The sequence below is a fragment of the Equus quagga genome, chromosome 11 (genome assembly GCF_021613505.1).
Source record: "Equus quagga isolate Etosha38 chromosome 11, UCLA_HA_Equagga_1.0, whole genome shotgun sequence".
In the NCBI taxonomy this organism is placed as follows: domain Eukaryota; kingdom Metazoa; phylum Chordata; class Mammalia; order Perissodactyla; family Equidae; genus Equus; species Equus quagga.
In genome coordinates, this window is record NC_060277.1 from 95,550,769 (window position 1) to 95,565,555 (window position 14,787).

Consider the following 14,787-nt stretch of genomic DNA (forward strand, 5'->3'; position numbering starts at 1 on the left):
AAAATCAGAGACGAAGACTTCTAGGGAAGAGCAAGTAGATGGATCTACGGAGAGGGCACAAAGTGTGTGGATCTTTGCGTCTCATATCAATGCCCACCCAAGAGCGCCCACCTGAATAACCAGGCGGACAGGATTGTTTATCCAATGGAGGTGAACAGACAGTCTTCAGCCACTCCACACTTGCCCTGTGGATCCATGAATACAGTGACGATGGTCGAAGAGACAGAGGTTATGCATGGACCCAACAGCCAATCTCAGCAGCAGAGACCAACTGTGAGCCCTTAATATGGGACCATGCTCCCATATCAACAAGTCCAACAAGCTACTTACAGGTAAACTGATTGCATCAGACACCTTCCGCCCTAGAAAGTGACCCATCTTCTTGGGGATTGATACATGTTCTAAGTTTGCCTTCCTGCCCGCAGCGCCTCCGCCAGCACTACAGGACGACAGAGCGTCAAAGGACTTACAGTGTGTGAGTTGTCATCATGGATCCCATAAAACATGACCTCAGATAAGGGACCTACTTTACAGTGAAGGAGGTACAGCAATGAGCACACGACCATGGGATCTACTTGTCCTACCAAATACTGTGTCACCCAGAAACGGCAGGCCTGATAGGATGTTGGAATTAAATGTGAAGCCAAGGCATCAACTTGGGCATGCACCCTGGGGTTTGGAATGCAGTACATATTTTGAACCAGTGGTTATTATATGGTGCTGCGTCCCCGACAGACAGGACACGTGGGTCCAGGAACCCAGGGGTAGAGTGGGAGTGGGCCCTATCACCATCACTGCCAGGGGTCCACCTCAGGAGTTTGTGCTTCCTGTTCCCACAGTTCTAGACACCTCTGGACTAGAAATCCTGGTTGCTGGGGGAGGATGCTTTCAGCAGGGAATACGGTAAAGATTCCCCTAAACCTAAATTTACAGCTGCTGCCTGGCCATTTTGGCTCTTCCTGACATTAGACCAGCAGGCAAAGAAAGGTCAATTACTATCAGAGGTTATTACATTGATTAGCATGAGGAGCCAGGATCACTGCCTCCTAGTGGGGGCAGGAAGGAGTACATGGGGTCTGGAACTTGGGGGGTTCACTGGGGTGCCTCTTGGCGCTTCCTATCTGATGAAAGCGAACAGGCAGATGCAGCAACAATGACCTGACAAGGACATGGTGATCAAGGACCTCTCAGCAATGAAGGCCTAGGTGATTTCACCAAGAAAACAACCTGGACCAGCTAAGTGCTGGCCAAAGATGAGGGCACATGGGATGGGGCTAGAGGAAGGAAATGAGAAATATCATTTAGGGCTTCAAGACCAACTGCAGCAGTGGGGACCACTCACCCTCCGGGCATAAGTTTATTGATTGACTGATTGATTTTAAGATATTGTGACAAGCCACCATGTTAAAGAAGCAATGCCATGGGGCCAGCCCTGTGGCTGAGTGGTTAAGTTCACGCGCTCCACTTTGGTGGCCCAGGGTTTCGCTGGTTTGGATCCTGGGCGCGGACATGGCACCACTCGTCAGGCCATGCTGAGGCGGCATCCCACATGCCACAGCTAGAAAGACCCACAACTAAAAATATACAACTATGCACCGGGGGGCTGTGGGGAAAAAAAGGAAAAATAAAATCTTAAAAAAAAAAAAAAAGAAGCAATGCCAGGCCAGACTGAAGTCCACATGGAGCTGGAGTGCATCTGAGGGGTGCAAGAGGTGGACCGTAGCAGACACGGTCAATGCCCTGCCCGCATCCTCGGCACTCACCATTCTATTATGTGCTGACCATGTTCTACTACAAGTACGGTTATTCTCTGCCAGGGACTTTTCCTCAGCCCATGCATGGGGAGGCCAGAGCGCCAATGAGTTAATGGCCCCAGGAGCAGCCCTCAGCCAAGGACGGATGGCAGTTGGAGGACGCATGCTCCAGCTTCCTCACCCCTGGGTGGGATAACCCAGATGGGTTCCATATTGGTGTCTCCATGCATGTGTATTGCCTGGGGACCTTGTTAACAGGCAGATTCCAGCTCTATAGGCCTGGGAAGGGACCTGAGATTCTGATAAACTCTGCGTTTCTGATAAACTCTCCAGGCAAGTCAATGATGCCGGTCCACAGACCACACTGTGAGTTGCAAGGGTCTACACTTCCTCCCAGAGTCCCCCAGTGGGACTGAGCCTCAGGTGTCTAAAACTCCCTTCCATTAGCTTCCTTCTGTTCTCAAGTCCCAACCCCTCAGGAGTGCTTCCTGGGATCCTCTCCCAAATAAACTACGTGTCTTCAAACATTGTTCCAGGCCTGCTTCTGGGGGACCTCTGCCCACAACAGTGGGTAACGCACTCCTGCCTTACCCTTCACAGCCGGGTACTGGGTCACAACGACTGGAGCATGAGGATCAGCGAAGGAAGCCTGTCCGAGCATGGGCTCTGCAGGCCCAAGGGCTTGGGTTCAAATCCAGCTCCTCCTTGGGAGGGTCACTTAACCTGCCTGGGCCTCAGTTTCCCCATTCGACAACCGTTTATCAGATCACTCACCACCCGGCTTATTGATATGATTATGTGTTTAATCAAAGCCTTTGGCACATCATTCAATATTGGAGCTCAAACTCTCTCTACAACTTTGCTCCACCAAAACACGCACACACACACGCACCAACACACACACACACATTCATGCTCCCTGAGACAGACGGCTGGAGGCTGGGCCAGGTAGCGCACAGGTCCTTTATTTCCTGCACTGGCAGGTACACAGGCTGACAAGCAACAGGACAGCGAGAAGCGCGGCGAGAAGCAGGGTGGTACCGATAGGGGTCCTGAGCCCCAGACTCCAGCTGTTTATGACGAAAGGGTGGGAAAGGGTGGGACATCTACAAGTACGAAACAAGGGGCACTGAAGGGGGGACAGTGGGAAGGAGGGGCTGGGCCTTAGGCGGGAGCCTGGACACTCACAGGCCACTAGGCAGAGGGAGTCCTCACCCACGCGAGACACTTCCAGTTGCAAACAGTAATCAGAGACTGAGAAAAAGGGCCAAGAATTGGGGGAGGGGGCCAGGTCCCAGAAGTCAACAAGAACTTGGGAGCCACCTTGAACTTGGAGGGTGCCGGGGGGCATGTTGTTAGGAGAGTGCTCAGAACAACGTCCTATACCCAGCGCCAGAGCCCCGCCACCCTCTCAGAGCTGGGTCTGGTAGCTGGAGGGCCTCCCCCGGGGTTTTTCCCGCCCCCTGGGCCACCATGTGATCCAGGCCCAGCAGCCACAGCTTCTGCACCAGCTGCAGAATGAGGGCCGGGGCTCCTTCAACCTCTCCCAGAAGAGGGTCAAGGCTTGGGCCCTAAAGCTCCGGCCCAGAGTCATCAGGACAGAGGGAGGGCTGGTGACAGACAGGGAGTCCTGTTTCGGAGGATGGGAAGGAGGGCCTGGGGCAGGTGGGACTTGGCCAGGCAGCGGAAGGAGGGGCCTCAGGCTGTCTGTGGGGCCTCTGCAGGCTGCTGGGAAACAGCAAAGCCTGGAAGAGAAGGGGGCACGGACATGAACTGGGGGCCTGAGGACCACAGGCGTGGCCTGGGCAGCGGGCAGGGGCTGGGCCTGGTCAGCTATTTCAGAAAGAGACAGCCACCATTGGTGGTTATGCAGGCCGCCCACTGCCTGGCCATAGAGGTCACCATTCAGGTTACAAACTGCACAACCTTGCATGGCAGCCCTGAAGAGGGAAGCCACCCATTGGTGACCAAAGCGCCATCAGAGTGGGGGCGGCCACACACAATGATGAGGCTGGCAACAGGTTATCAACTGCATGGCTGACCCAGCAGGCCAGGCAGGCCCCAGGACAGGGTCAGAGGTGGGGATGGACCAGGAAAGTCTAATGGCATAGTAGTGAGGAGAAGAGGCTCAGGTCCACTCTAGCTGTGTGACCTTGAATGAGTTGCTTTCACTCTCTGAACCTCACCAAATAAATGGGGATGATCACACCTACCTATGGGGGGGTGAGGATTAAAGGAGATACTGCACGTCACTAAATCCTCTTTGATACTCCTGCAAGCTCCTTAAAAGCAGGGCTCACATGGCACTCAGCAGGTGCAGCTCCCCGGCCTTCAGGGTTTCAAGCTGGGGAGAGGAGACCCTGACCCACCACCCCCACCCTGTAGGAGCCCACCTTCAGACTCACCCAGGGGACTGGTCCGACCGTGGCCCTTGCTGGCGGAGGCCTTCGTCCCAATGGCCTGGGTGGCCCCAGAAGGCCCCTCTTCCTCCCAGGCCCTGGGAGGGTGGTTGACCCTGTCCTCCTCCAGCCTCCGAAAGTCCTGGGTGGGCACCCTGGGCTGCTGGTCCACGATCCCGCCCCCCATGTTTGTTTTGGCCCGCTGCTGCCACTGCTGCAGGGTTGGGGAGCCTTGGGGACGGGGGGAGGCAGGGGTGGGGGATAAGGGAAGGGAGTGGGCAGAGACAGGAAGCTGAAGTGCAGTGGGGGGCTGCAGCCCAGACCCCCAGCCCAGCCCCAGGGAGAAAAGGAGGTGGAGATCTGGAATCCTATGCAAATTCCATGTAAATTAGCACTGGGGTCATAGTTCCTGCTGAGGGGGACCTGAGGTGCCTATGCAAATGATATGCAAAGTCCATGCAAATCAGCACGCTGGGTGGGGCCAGCCTAGGGTAAGTGAGCACTTGGGGGGCTCACCTACCCTCACCTCTCATCGGCTTGACGATCTGCAGCTTGTCCGGCTGGCCGGAGGGAGGCCCCCACGGGAGCACTCACCTTTCTGGAGCATCTTCTGCCTCAGCTGCCGCCTGTAATGGGCGTCCTGCCAGCTGGCCAGTTGCTGGAGGACATACTTCATGTCCAGGTGCGCAGGGCCCAACCCGCTGGCCTCCAGGGCTGAGGTCACCACATTGGTCCGCCTTGTCTCATCCAGCTCCGGCTCCACCTCCTCCCAGGCCTCCGCCTCCTCTGACACAAGCTCTGCCTCTTCCGTCACCTCCTCCTCGGCTGGTACCACCTCCTCTGTGGCCCCCAGCTCTTCCTCAGGCACCAAGTCTTCCGCAGGCACGAAATTTTCCGCCGGCACAAAATCCTCTGACGGCATCAGACCCTCCTCAGCCTCGAACTCCTGTTCTTGCTCCCGCACCTCACCGTAGCGCAGCTCGTACCTGGGCGAGGAGACGGGAAAGTCTTTGCATACCCCGGAAAGCCCACCCCAGCCAGGGCCCCCAGCCCCCTCTTCCGCTCCCCCTGGGACATCTCCAGCCCCTGGGACTGAGGAGCTCTCCTGCAATCTGCCCCGGTCTACACAGAGACCCTGGTGGTCACTCGCCAGTTCTGTCCCAGCCAGGGGAGAGGGGAGCTGGGTACCAGCTGTGAGGCTTCCCACACCCATCCCACACCCCTGGCGGGGAGAATGGTCACCAACTCTGCAGAGGCCCCGCCTTCCCAAAGTACACCTACCCTGCTGAACGGAAGAGACCAGCAAGGATAACATCCTCTCTGTCCCCTCCTTCACTGTTTAACCTTCACAACCCATCCCACAGCTAGCTGCCATAGGAACAAATCCATTTCAGTAAGGCTCAGACAGGTCAAGTGACTTGCCCAAGGACACACAGCCAGTAAAGGGGCCAAGCTGGGACTCAGACCCAGATGTTCCCAGCTCCTAGGCCAGTGCCCATTCGCCTCTCAGGCCCTGGTCAGGTGAAGGGAACGCTTTGGTCCCCATGTGGAGCAGCCTTAAATCAGACGGCCACCTATGGGGCAAGACTGGAATGAAAAGGGAGCAGCTCCTTCCCAGAACAACGTTCAGCCCAGCCAGCCCAGAGAGCGGGGCCGTCTCCAGAGTCATAGGGTCACAGAAGCTGCTGCAGGTGGTTATCTGGCTGCCGAAAGGTGAGGGAGAGCCCCTGGGCCAGCTTACCCCAGGTTGGACAACTCCTCTGTAGTCGTTTCATAATTCCTTCAACAGAGAAAAGGGCCTTTAGAGTCCCAAGGCAATGGAGGCTGAAAGTGCAAAGTCCCCGGGGCCCCCTCATGTAAAAAAATCCCAGGGAGAAATGACGGACCCAGACTGTGCGGATAGAAGAAAGGGTGGTGAGTGGAAGGGGCTGGGTGCTGGAGGAGGCAGGTGTAGGGAGGCAGGAAGAGGGCCTTAGGGGGAAGGAGGGTCAGAAGCAGGAAGGCAAACCCCCTCCCACGACAGGAAAGGCAAGAGTGAGGGGGTCAGGCAAGGGTCTGGGGTCCCGTTGCATACCTTTCCATAAAAAACACAGGGTCTGAGATAATTCTCCTTATAGACGTTCTGAGCTCCTCAGCCAGGGTCTCCTGGAAACTAGGAAGTGCCTCCTGCATTGGACATGGGGTGACATTAGCAGGGGACCCCCACAGCACCCCCGCCCACACTGCCAGGCACAGAAAGGGACTGAAGCTCGAAATCGGCCAGCAGGGCTGAGACACAGGGCACACGAGGCAGAGGCGGCAGCTGGGGGTCCTCACCAGAGGCACAGTGTATGTATAGTGGGTGACAGAGCCAGTGGACACCGGGGCTTGCTGGCGGAGGGTCTTCACCTCCTCCCGGGCCTCAATCAGCATGCCCCCACACTCCGTGTACTTCTCCCGCAGGTCCTGCAGCTGGGAACCCGCCCGCAGGCTCCGTTGGGACCCAGGTGCACCCAGCCCAGTATGCCCTGCCCACTCTCTCCCCAGGGGGCTGGGAAGCCAGATTCTGGATGCACCTAACAACATGCAGGGGACCCCGGGCACCACTCCACACAGACCCCAACGGAACTGCCACCTGCCAGGCCCCGTGCCCGTCACTGAGGGCACGTTAAGGGACAGACCCAGGCCCTGCTGCAAGAAGCTTGTCCTCTCTGGCGATTCAGGTGGCCCCAGGGGCCTCGAGACCCCCAGCCTGGGGCAGGAATCCCTGGGGAGCCTCACCTCATCCTGGAGCTGCATCTGGATTTCTTTCTCCGAAGCCAGTTGCTGCTGCAACTTCTCAGTCTCAGCCCCGTACTGGAAGGACCCACAACCACTGAAGCCCCGCCCGAGGCCTCCCCACCCCGTACACCCCCACTTCCCGCCAGTCCTCCCGGGCACATCAGAGAGTCTTTGGCAGGCCTTTAAGAAGTCACAGGAACTAAGGCCAAACAAGGAGGGGCAGTCACGCAGTCTAGTTCCTGGAAGACCCTGTGACCCTCTCTGGGCCTCGGTCCCTAACTTGGGGCAGTGAAGGGGACAGAATGAGGGGCTCTCTGAGGTCTCCTCCAGCTCTGACTGATACAGGGAAGGGCCTTGGGCCTGGCTGAGCCGGGAGCTCCATGAGGTGGGGCAGGAGAAGGGGGCTTGAGTCCCACAGGCCGTGACAGGAGGAGGGAGCCCCGCACACAACCTGACGTACCAGCTGGCAGCGCTGCTGCAGCTTCATGACCTGCGTCCGCAGCTGGCTGACCTCCCTCTGCTGCTGGTCATGGTTCTCCATCCTGAGCGCCAGCACCTCCGACAGCTCAGCCATCTGCTGGCTGGCCTCAGCTGGGGACGAGTGGGGGTGAGAAGGTCAGCCCTGGCTCCCCCAGCCTTTGGGGAACAGTGTGCCCCTCCCAGATGCTTCTGTCTGTCCCCACCCCTCAGCTCCTGCAGAGTCCCCTTGATTCCACAGGGCTTGGCATTCCTCCCTCAGGTCTTCTTTTCAATAAATGTTCATTGACTGACACTGAGCAGGGCACTGGGTGAGCAGTCAACATGACCTGGTCCCAGCCCACACTGAACTCAAGTCTAGCGGAGACTGATGGAAAAGGAAATCACAGTGGTGCACACTATGGGCTATGATGGGGCGCCTGTAAAGGGCGCATCGGAGGTCAAGTCTGCAACACACAACCCAGCCTTGCAAGGTCTGCGAAGCTAAGACCTCCACAGGGCAAGTAGGGCTCCACCAGGCAGAAGGACGGACGTGGCCCAGGCAGGGTGTGGAGAGGCCCAGAGGCATCAGGGGACCCTGGGAGGGGGCGTGGCTTGGGCACTGGGCAGGTGGGTGCTCATCCTTGGGCCAATGGGAAGCCATGTGGGGGTTTTAGGCAGAGGAGTGACATAGTCAGATCTGGTTTTAGAAAAATCATTTGGGCTGCGTGCAGAAGAGACTGGAAGGGCAGGAGGGAAGGCAGGAAGCCCAGTTAAGAGGGGGCCTGGGCCAGAGGCAGCCGGGGAAGGGAGGAGGAAGGACACTGAGGCTGTCCTAGGAGGTAGAAGGAACAGAACTCCAGGACTGGCTCCTCCTCCAGGCGCCTGGGGACCCATGGGGCCACTCAGGAAGCTGGGGAACCCCCAGGGAAGGAATGTCAGGACTGGGGTGAGTGGAACAGCATGAGTTCAGCTGCCACCTTGAGTGGGCATCACCCCAGCTAGACTTGAGCTCCTCAGGGACACTGTGCCTTGCTCACCTTCATAAATGCACAGTGCCAGGCACAGCCACCACCTAAAATACAACTCTGACCTGCCCCAACCCCAGTGCTCGGGGTACCTGGTCTCTGGCAGCTCACGGCTCCCTCCCTTCCTCGCTTGCAGCCCCCTTTCTCTTCCTGCCCCAAATAACAAAAGGAGACTGGCTGAGAGGAGATTCAAAGTTTCTGTATAGCTCTTTACAGTTTGCACAAAGTACATCTTCAGCTGTGCCCCTGGAGAGGTCAGTAGGACCGAGATTATCAATCCTCCTTCTAAAGATGAAGGTTCAGAGAGGTCAAGGAACTTGTCCAAGCTCACACAGCTAGGAAGTGCCGGAGCTGGGATTAGACTTGAACTCAGGCCTCCAGACCCCAAGACCTGAGTTCTTCCCTCTGCTCCTTGGGACAGCCCCCGACCCCAAGTTGCAATTTCACGTACAAAACTGCTCCACACAATCCAGAATAAGCATCTGCTCCTCCTCCTCAAGGGCGTCGAGCTGAGAGGCCTGGAGGAAGGGAGAGAGGAAGGGGCAGGGGAGTCAACACCCCCTGCCTGCGGGCGCACCCTCTTCCCCCATCCTCACCTCCTCTCTCAGCTGGTCGTTCTCCTCCTCCAGCAGCCTCAGCTGCTCCTGCAGGGCTTCCAGCTGCGGGCAGTGGTGCAGCGACTCTGACTCCGTCAGAGGTGTCCTAGGGGAGGGAGCAATGGGAGTCAGGGGTCAGGGAGTTGGGACCCAGGGCCCAGCACACCCTGGGCTCTCCCACCCAGGCTGAGTGTGGTGGTCTCAACTAGCCCCAGCAATCCTGCTGGTAGCGACACTGTCTGTGTCCCTGTTTGCAAAAAATGAAACTGAGGCTCAGAGAAGGGAGCATCGGGTGCACAGGCAGAGCACTCACGGCTCGGGGGCTTCATAGGGAAGATCATGCTGCTGCTCTTCCTCCTCCTCCTCCTCCTCCTCTTCTTCCTCCTCCTCTTCCTCTTCTTCCTCTTCCTCATCCTCCTCCTCTTCCTCCTCATCATCAGAGTCTGAGTAGAGCTGGAGGAGGTCATCCCGCAGGCTCACCTGGTGTCTGAGGTGTAAAATCTGGCAGAGGGGAGAGGAGCCCTGGGTCAGGACACAGGCAGGGGCAGGCACAGGTCCTGGCAGGAGGGGGATGTAGGTAGGTCTGAGATGGCGTACCCCCCACCCCCTCCTCCCTGCCCAGTTACCTCCTCCCTGGCTGAGCCCAGCATGGCTTCCAGCTTGCTGTTCTCCTCCATCAGGACATTGTTCTGCTTCACAAGGGACTGGCCGATGCGAGCCGCCGTATTCAGGTCCCGCTCTCTCTACAGAGGGACCCCCCAACCATGGGAAATACTTCCCTGGTTTCTGAGATCTCCCAGCTAGGTGGGAGAAGCTAGGAAGTACACAGGGCTCAGGGGGAAACCCTCACCATCTCCCAGCTCTCCAGGGTACTAGACAAGAGTCTGCCATAACCCACTGTGGGGCCTGACTCAGTTTCCCCTTCCAGAAAAAGAACACATCAGACCAGATGGCTCTAAGAGCTCTTCCAGCTTGGATACCCCACATCTACCTGCCTTCCATAAGAGGGGCCCCCAGCTTGGCCCCCAAAGAGGCAGCCAGGCAGGAAACAGACAAGGCTCCTACTCCTACAGGACAGAATTAAAACAGGGGCCTGGCTCAGGCTCAGGCTGGCCCAGGGAGGGAAGTCAGCACACACCTCCTCCAGCAGATTTAACATCACTTTGACATCTTCTGGAGTGATCTTCTTGACTGGTGGGGGTCGGTCAGGACACAGCACTGCAAGAGAAAGCAGGGCCGCCAGTTCAGGAAAGAGGGGGCATACGGTCCCGGGCACCCCATTGATTCCGGCCCTATCCCCTGTTTTCCCCTAACAGCAGGAGTCAGCAACAAGGGAGGAGAAGACTGAGCTCCCTTCCTGCCCCCAACATCCTCTCCATACTACCGAGTACTCAGCACTCCTTTCCCTGCTCCCAGGGTCAACTGGACTCATTTTATTTCTAGAGGGGCCTGGGTAAACTAAGGAGATCACAATCTTCCCGGCTCAGGTGGAGCCGAGCTCTCAGGACGCCTGGGTCCCTGGAACCTAGGGGAATGGAGGCTGCGGGCGGAAGTACAGCTGCAGACTGACTCATCACCAGTTAGCCGGAGGGCAGCCTGGCCAGCTCACTGGAAGCCTCATGGGTCATAAAAACAGACGCAGTCACCCACCCTGCACCTGTTGCACGCGCAGAGGAGAAGAGTTAAGAGACTTCTCCAGCACTGGAAGAGGGGGGCACCTGAGCCTCTACACTCAATCCAGAGATGTCCCGAAACCCAGGAGAGGATGGGAGGGAAGAGGACCGGCTGATTCTGCCTGAGGCCCCGCCCACTCCCAGGCTCGGGGGAAAGCCCACCTTAACCCCCGCCCCCTAGAGGTTGGCAACCCTCCCTCCGCCCACCCACCTCCCCACCGCTGGCGCGGCGGCCCAGCGCAGGCTCAGAGCGCGCTGGGCAGCGCCCTCCCGCAGCCCCCCGCCCCCCTCCTGGCACTGCGGTAGACTGAGGAGGGGGCCCGGAGAGTGCTCAGATCTGCCGCAGCAACAGGCGCGCAGAGCCGGGAGGGGAAGCGCACAGGCCCCGGGACCTGGCCCACCCACAGAAATCGGGGAGCGAGAGAAGGGGAGGAGGAGACGGGGAAGAGGCGACCGGACTGGCACCGCAGACAGTGACATGGCGAGGGTGGGTGGGAGGGTGGGACTGAGTGTCAAGAGGGGGCAGGGCGCCTGGACCAGACGGGGCCCTCTCTTCCCTGGAGCTGTCCTAGTCCTTCCCGCTCCGGGGTCACGAGGACCCGGTTTACCTTCCTCCAGCTCCCGAATAAAGGCGGCGCGCTCGGGGCCCGACACCCCTGGCCGCCGGCCGATGTAGGCAGCTGGCGTCTTCCAGATGTCCGCAGCCTTTCCAGTCCCCAGGCCAGTGGCCCGGGGACCAAAGGGTCCTTGAAATATGAAGCGGGTCCACGGTACATCTGAGTTGCCGGGCACGGACTGGGCATTCCCCTGGACTGCCGAGAATGCGGATCCGCGCTGGGCTCCTGCCTCTGATCCAGCCTCGGAGGCCGGGCGAACTCCGTCTGAGGGTCCCGAGACGGATGGGGATCCAGATCCCTCTCCTTGCTCAGCCGCCGGTGCCTGCGCAGGAGCGGGTCCAGGCTCGGCGGAGGGCTCTGGAGCGGGACCGGCTGCGGGCGGCAGTGCGGGGGTGACCGCTGCTGGATCCCCGGGTCCGGGTCCGGGCCGGTCCCCGGCGTAGCTCTGCCCGCACTCTTTCGGGCGCATCTTGGTCCGCAGTCGGCTGCCGCAGCCCAGCCTTTATAACCTGTGTCCGGAGCGCGCGCCCGCCGGGCCTTACCACGCGCGGGAGGGGAGGCCGAGGAGCAACTAGTGGTGCCCGGAACAGGGGGGCGCGCGGGAGGCGACCTAATAGTGGCGGGGCAGAGCGTAAAATCAAGAGAAGAGCAAGGAGAAGAGGCGAGTGCAGGTTCCAGCTGGTTCCGTGGGCTGGGTTCCGAGTGTAGCGTTTTCCGCCCCCTCTCCACCTCCGGAGAATGGTTCTGCCCAAAGCCGCCGCTTCTCGCGGATTCGGGTACCGCGATTCCGAGGTCCCTAACTGGGGGCACGCAGTCCCTCCGATCCCGCCTGGAGGTTTTTGGCTGCCCTCCCTGGGCATGATCCGGGGTGACCTGGGAGTCAGGGCAGTATCGTGTCTTTCCCCGTGGTCTGGGGGATCAATCCAAACTCCTGTACGGTTTCCGCGCGCCGCTCAGTCTGGCGCGTCACAGACTGATCCTCGCGCTCCCCCCGCCCCGTGTGGTCGAGCCACTCGACAGCTCTCTTTCTTGTTTCTTCATTTGTCTTATTGCCTCTTCTCGTGCTTCACCTCCAGCCCTCATTCACTTTGCCCCCTTCCTTCCATCCAGGCGAACACCTGTTCTTCCGGCCGACACCGCTTAGACACCTCCCAAAAAAGACTCCTCGGACCCTGTCTCCCACGCCCCAGAGCATCCTTTATCCGCTGGCTGGCAGTGATCCGAGTGTGTCTGTCTCCAAGACCCGACTCCGCCCCTTCGGCTCGTGGAGCGTGTCCCTCCGAGCGCAGCACGGGACCGGACACCTACGAGCGTCGCGAATGAACTCTGGGCGGCGGCGGAGTCCACTGGCTGTTTCTGTGCCTTTGGACTGGAGGAACCTACAGGCCAAAAAGAGATGGCCGCGGCACTGATTCTTTTAAAGCCTTGGGATCATTCTCGGTGTCCCAGTTTCCTTCTCTTCAATACCCAATTAATCACCAAGTCTTGCTTAATTTACCTCCTAAATGTTTCTCAAATGTGCCCTCTCCTCTTCAGCCCTTCTGCTGGTGAGGCCTCATGCTCTCTTCTAGACCACTGTGATGCAATCCATCTCCAGTCCCTCTCTCTCTCATGCTGCTGTCTGAGCTAGGGAGCTCCCGGAGCCCCTTCCCCACAGCCACCACTCCACGCCTGAGCCCAGGACAGGCTATTGACCAAGGCCTGCACCTAGGACGGAAGGTCCCAGTGCTGACAATGTGCCTTTAGGGCCAGATGTCCATGACACATCACGGAACAAGAGACACAGCCCAGGAAGGAGGACCAAGGTGCCCCCTCCACCAGCTCTCCAGTGGAGAAGCATTATGATAAGAATGTTTCCTTCTATCCGGGTGCATTCCTTCATTTGACAAATATATGTTAAGTGCCTGCTCTATATCCCAGGCACTGTGCTAGACTCTCAGCTAGGGCAGGGAACAAGAGAAACCAGCTCCCCGCTGTCTGGAGTTTAGAGTCCAGAAGGGGAGGCAGATAAACAAGGAGACAAGTGAGGTAATTACTGAGTATGGTGAGTCCTCTGAAAGAAACAAACAGGGAGCTTTGATTGAGAAAAATGGAAAGTACCCATCTGAGTGGTGTCTGAGTGGGATCTGAGTGGGAGGGCAGAAATCATTAATCGCTCAGGATTTTGCACCTCAACCCACATGCCCAGTCTGCAGTGTTTCTCATTCCTGAGTTGTGCCAATTCACTTCCCCGCCCCCAAATTCTCACACCTCCACCAGCCCTGCGGGGATTCATCTGTCTGTCAAAGGGGCAGTCCTCAGGAGCTATGTTGTTTCTGAAGCAGGGGCTCCAACTCCAGCCCTCTCATGGGCAGGGAAGCAAGAAGAGGCTCTCTGTGGGAGTCAGACCCTCCAACCCTCGCCCACCTGGCCCTGTCCCCTCTTCCTCTCCTGTCCTCCCATACAGACTCTGGGGCACTTCTGCCAAGTGGTTAAGGGTGGCTCAGGCCAGGGGCCTTGGATAAAAAGGTGGGACATCTAAGATCCACAGCTGCTCTCTATGCATTTCACATGCTGCCTTTTTTTATGGTTATAATGTTTAGCAGCCTTAATATTTGTTGGCTTCATTTCTTCTTTCATCTCAACTTTTCTCAGCCCCCTAAATTATCCTCCAATCATTATTCATTCAACAAACATTTATTAAGCACCTGGTGTCAGGCATTGTGGCAGGTGTTGGGGACACATCAGTGAACAAAACAAAGATCTTTGGCCTCATAGGGCCCATATGAATGGGAGCTGCAAATAATAAAGAAGTAAATCACATAGTATTAGAGGTAACAAATGCTATGGATTAAAAGAAAGCAGGGGGGCCAGCCTCATGGGGTAGCGGTTAAGTTTGTCCGCTTAGGTGGCCCCAGGGTTCGAAGGTCCAGATCCTGGGTGCAAACATATGCACCGCTCATCAAGCCATGCTGTGACAGGTGTCCCAGATATAAAGTAGAGAAAGGTGGGCACTGATGTTAGCTCAGGGCTGATCTTACTCAAAAAAATTAAAAATTGGGGCCGGCCCCGTGGCCAAGAGGTTAAGTTCGCACACTCCGCTTCAGCAGCCCAGGGTTTCTCTGGTTCGAATCATGGGCACAGACGTGGCACTGCTCATCAGGCCATGCTGAGGTGGCGTCCCACATGCCACAACTGGAAGGACCCACAACTGAAAATACACAACTATGTACCGGGGGGCTTTGGGAGAAAAGGGAAAAATTAAAAATAAAATCTTTAAAAAATAAATAAATAAATAATAAAAGAAAGCACGGAGGAGGGACTGGGGGGGACTGTGGGTTGCAAGTTTAAATATTAGGGGGGTCAGCGGCTATCCCACTACTGGTTATCTACCCAAACAATTTGAAATCAACAGTCCAAAGTAACATATGCACCCCTATGTTCATTGCAGCACTATTCACAATAGCCAAGACATGGAAGCAACCCAAGTGCCCATCGACCAATGATTGGATAAAGAAGATGTGG

General features: G+C 57.5%; 1 protein-coding gene across 7 annotated transcripts; it reads right to left on the reverse strand.

Moving 5' to 3' along the window:
• Positions 1–2,699: 2,699 nt before the first annotated feature.
• HAP1 (huntingtin associated protein 1) lies at positions 2,700–11,752 on the reverse strand. 7 transcript variants are annotated; one of them, XM_046677805.1, is made up of 14 exons: positions 11,275–11,752; positions 10,132–10,211; positions 9,620–9,736; positions 9,307–9,494; positions 8,994–9,099; positions 8,849–8,915; positions 7,374–7,504; positions 6,914–6,988; positions 6,470–6,604; positions 6,228–6,319; positions 5,895–5,933; positions 4,748–5,139; positions 4,160–4,367; positions 2,700–3,499 (listed from the first exon to the last, which is right to left on the reverse strand). In XM_046677805.1, exons 1-14 carry the CDS (start codon positions 11,750–11,752, stop codon positions 3,166–3,168), a joined length of 2,442 nt encoding a protein of 813 aa, XP_046533761.1. In that variant the 3' UTR covers positions 2,700–3,165. The 7 variants fall into 7 exon arrangements, with proteins under 7 accessions (XP_046533761.1, XP_046533762.1, XP_046533763.1 ...); XM_046677810.1 differs by having other exon boundaries at positions 3,324–3,499; positions 4,160–4,384; XM_046677806.1 differs by lacking the exon at positions 9,620–9,736.
• Positions 11,753–14,787: the final 3,035 nt, after the last annotated feature.

Excerpts from the sequence above, each read along its gene's own strand:
- HAP1 (XM_046677805.1), bottom strand. The coding sequence starts at position 11,752 with ATGCGCCCGAAAGAGTGCGGGCAGAGCTACGCCGGGGACCGGCCCGGA. Across the intron at positions 8,916-8,993 it reads ACGACCAGCTGAGAGAGGAG|GCCTCTCAGCTCGACGCCCT; the intron begins GTGAGGATGGGG and ends CCCTTCCTCCAG. Across the intron at positions 5,140-5,894 it reads GAGGAGTTGTCCAACCTGGG|GTACGAGCTGCGCTACGGTG; the intron begins GTAAGCTGGCCC and ends CTCCTCGCCCAG.